General features: G+C 40.7%; 1 protein-coding gene across 2 annotated transcripts in view; it reads left to right on the top strand.

Moving 5' to 3' along the window:
• The window catches only part of LOC116701058 (aromatic-L-amino-acid decarboxylase), a 30315-nt gene that overhangs the window by 27019 nt on the left and 650 nt on the right, over positions 1-2646 (top strand). For both annotated transcript variants that reach the window (XM_032534625.1, XM_032534624.1), the window contains exons 13-14: positions 1897-1998; positions 2186-2646. The exon at positions 2186-2646 is cut by the window's right edge. In XM_032534625.1, the coding sequence (XP_032390516.1) occupies positions 1897-1998; positions 2186-2386 (303 nt within the window). In that variant the 3' untranslated portion in view covers positions 2387-2646. The remainder of the gene's footprint in view (positions 1-1896; positions 1999-2185) is intronic.

The following is a 2646-nucleotide window of genomic DNA, read 5'->3' on the forward strand; positions in this document are numbered from 1 at the left end:
GTATACTCATGTAGAACCAAAGATAAGCAGATAAATAAACAATTTTTCATGTATTAAATTAAAAAAAAAAAGAAAATGGTACACCCTAATCCACAGTCTCTCAACAACCGTACCGATAGTTAATTCGAAGATGCAGCTCAGGACGCAACCTGCATTCCACGGCGATTAGCATCAAGCTGATCTGAGATCCAAGGGTCACGTCGTGGCATCCGGAACAGATGTGGACAGGGTGGGTACAAGACATCACCTTCAATCGACGTATTTCCTGGAATTATTTTTCTCAGCAATACAAGACGTTATTGGAGGGGAAACCGGAAGCTACAGCAACACAGGAGGCACAAAGAGGCGCAATGCAATAACAACATCTGTGCAGGAAAACAATGGCGATGTGAGAATTAATTGTACTCAATAAGATCAATTCCACAATATCCCACAAACATTCAAACTGATATTTATAATTTTATAAAACATAAATTGGAAATTAGAATTAGTAAAATACATTTTTAACTCCGTTACACATGCTTGTAATCACAGTTCGCACAAGAGGTTACATTATTATCCACACAATACATTGTCCTCTTAGATGAAATCCCCCGTCTCTTTCATTACGTCTGATGGAAGGTAGGAGACCAACTGCATGATCCATTATGTATTTTGCCCTTAAATTCCTGATTAACATTCAAACCCCAGCTCTCGGATAGAGTTCATTTAAAGCCAGTTGATAGGTATCGATGATGCATGACTTTTACAATGGTATTCATTGATTTCTCTAACCAGTGCTTAATGTTGCTGAGTGGCGTTTGTAGGCATACGTGGGTTTTAAAGACACATTACAAGACAAAGCCAAAGTTATTTATCAGAACAGTGTTTCGTTTGGTGCTTGAAGTCTGATTGTTTGTCCAGACAAGACATGTCAATTCGGAGTTATGGGAAACAAATTGAGAATTATTCCACAAAATGTGTGTTAGCCTTGAAAAAAACACCCATTTGCGGGGCGCTCTGGTAGCTGAAAGGTCAGTCCTTAACGTAGCAGCAGGTTTAATTCCGACCCATGGCCCTTTGCTGCGTGTCATTCCCACTCGCTCTCCCACTTTCCTGTCTTAATATGTCTTATCAAATTAGGCAATAAGAAATCTTAAAGAAAAAAAAATTGCTATTAGCAACATCAGTGTGTCACTGTAGTGTTATTAATTTAATTTATTATTAATTTTATTTTAAATGTATTTTTTAATTTAATTTTTATATTTTTTTTTAAATTTAATTTTAGTTCCTGACTTTGTTATAAATGGTCCCGTCACTGCCCTCATCTTTGCCTCTATTAACATTAACAACGTTTTATCTTATGTCTGGTTTGCATCTACTTTTTATAGCATTATAACATTTTATCTCCAATGCCCATCATCCAAACCCACGGCCATCCTTTCATTCTCCATGCCCCCCCCCCCCCCCCCCCCCCCCCCCCACCCCTTCACCCTGAGCCTGTTTTGTGTTCACTCTGCATTTTTAATTAACCCTTGTGTTGTCTTCCCTTCAACCGTGAAAAAACAAGATCGCTTTTCCTCACGTTTTTGTCACTTTTTCAATGTTGTGGGTCCTTTTTTTCTATGTTTCTGGTGTTTTTTCCAAAGTTTTTTGATCCTTTTAATGTTGCCATTTTCAGCGCTTATTTTGACGGTCCATTTTTTGTGACAAAAAAAAAAAATTCACTCAAAAACGCCAAGGACAACATGAGGGCTAAAACAGCTGGAACAGTGTTTTTGGTCCTTGTCAGACAATATGTCCAAATGGAAATGCACGCGTGTGATGTAGTGATTGTGACTTTCCTATTTCCTAGCAAAGAAAAAAAAAAACATTTCAATTCTACTTTGCCTTTTTTTTTTTATCTTTTCTTTACAGCAAGTGACCCTGGCCAAAGAGTTTGAGAGTCTGGTCCGAGCAGACCAGAGGTTTGAGATCTGTGCCGAGGTCATCATGGGACTGGTCTGCTTCAGGCTCAAGGTAACACGTCCAACGTTATGGACTTGATAAATCCAGTGTGGTCTTTTTATGAAATGTCAATACCCAGTAAAATTAGCAGGTTGTTAGAATTATTTCATCATCAAGAATAGACAGGAACCACTGAAGATATAATAAAGTTCTGTTTACTTGCTTCATTTGGTCTTTGCCCCCCCCCCCCCCCCCTCAGGGCTCCAATCAGCTGACTGAGCTCCTGCTGAAAAGGATCACCGAGAGCAGAGAGATCCACCTGGTGCCGTGCCTGCTCTCCGGCCGCTTCGTCCTGCGCTTCGCCATCTGCGCACGCACGACCGACTCCAGACACATCCGACAGGCGTGGAAGCACATCACGCAGCTGACCTCCGAGATCCTGCAGGAGCCCCGTCAGTAACCAGCGGGGTAGAGAGAGGGCGGTCCGCTCCGATGCTGGAAATGAACGCCCAGATTCTAAGGCTACATTAACATTGCTACGTTTTGGTTTTAACCCTGGTGTTGTCTTCCCGTTAACCGTGAACTTGCCCTTCCAGGTCAAAGTTGAATTCTTTTTGTGCTTTTCCAATGTTTTTGTCGTGTTTTTCTAATTTATTTGTCACTTTTTCCATGCTTTTGGCGCTTTTTTAAAAACCTGAGCTGGTTTAATGACAGGTTTTA

Source organism: Etheostoma spectabile, chromosome 13 (genome assembly GCF_008692095.1).
Source record: "Etheostoma spectabile isolate EspeVRDwgs_2016 chromosome 13, UIUC_Espe_1.0, whole genome shotgun sequence".
NCBI lineage: Eukaryota > Metazoa > Chordata > Actinopteri > Perciformes > Percidae > Etheostoma > Etheostoma spectabile.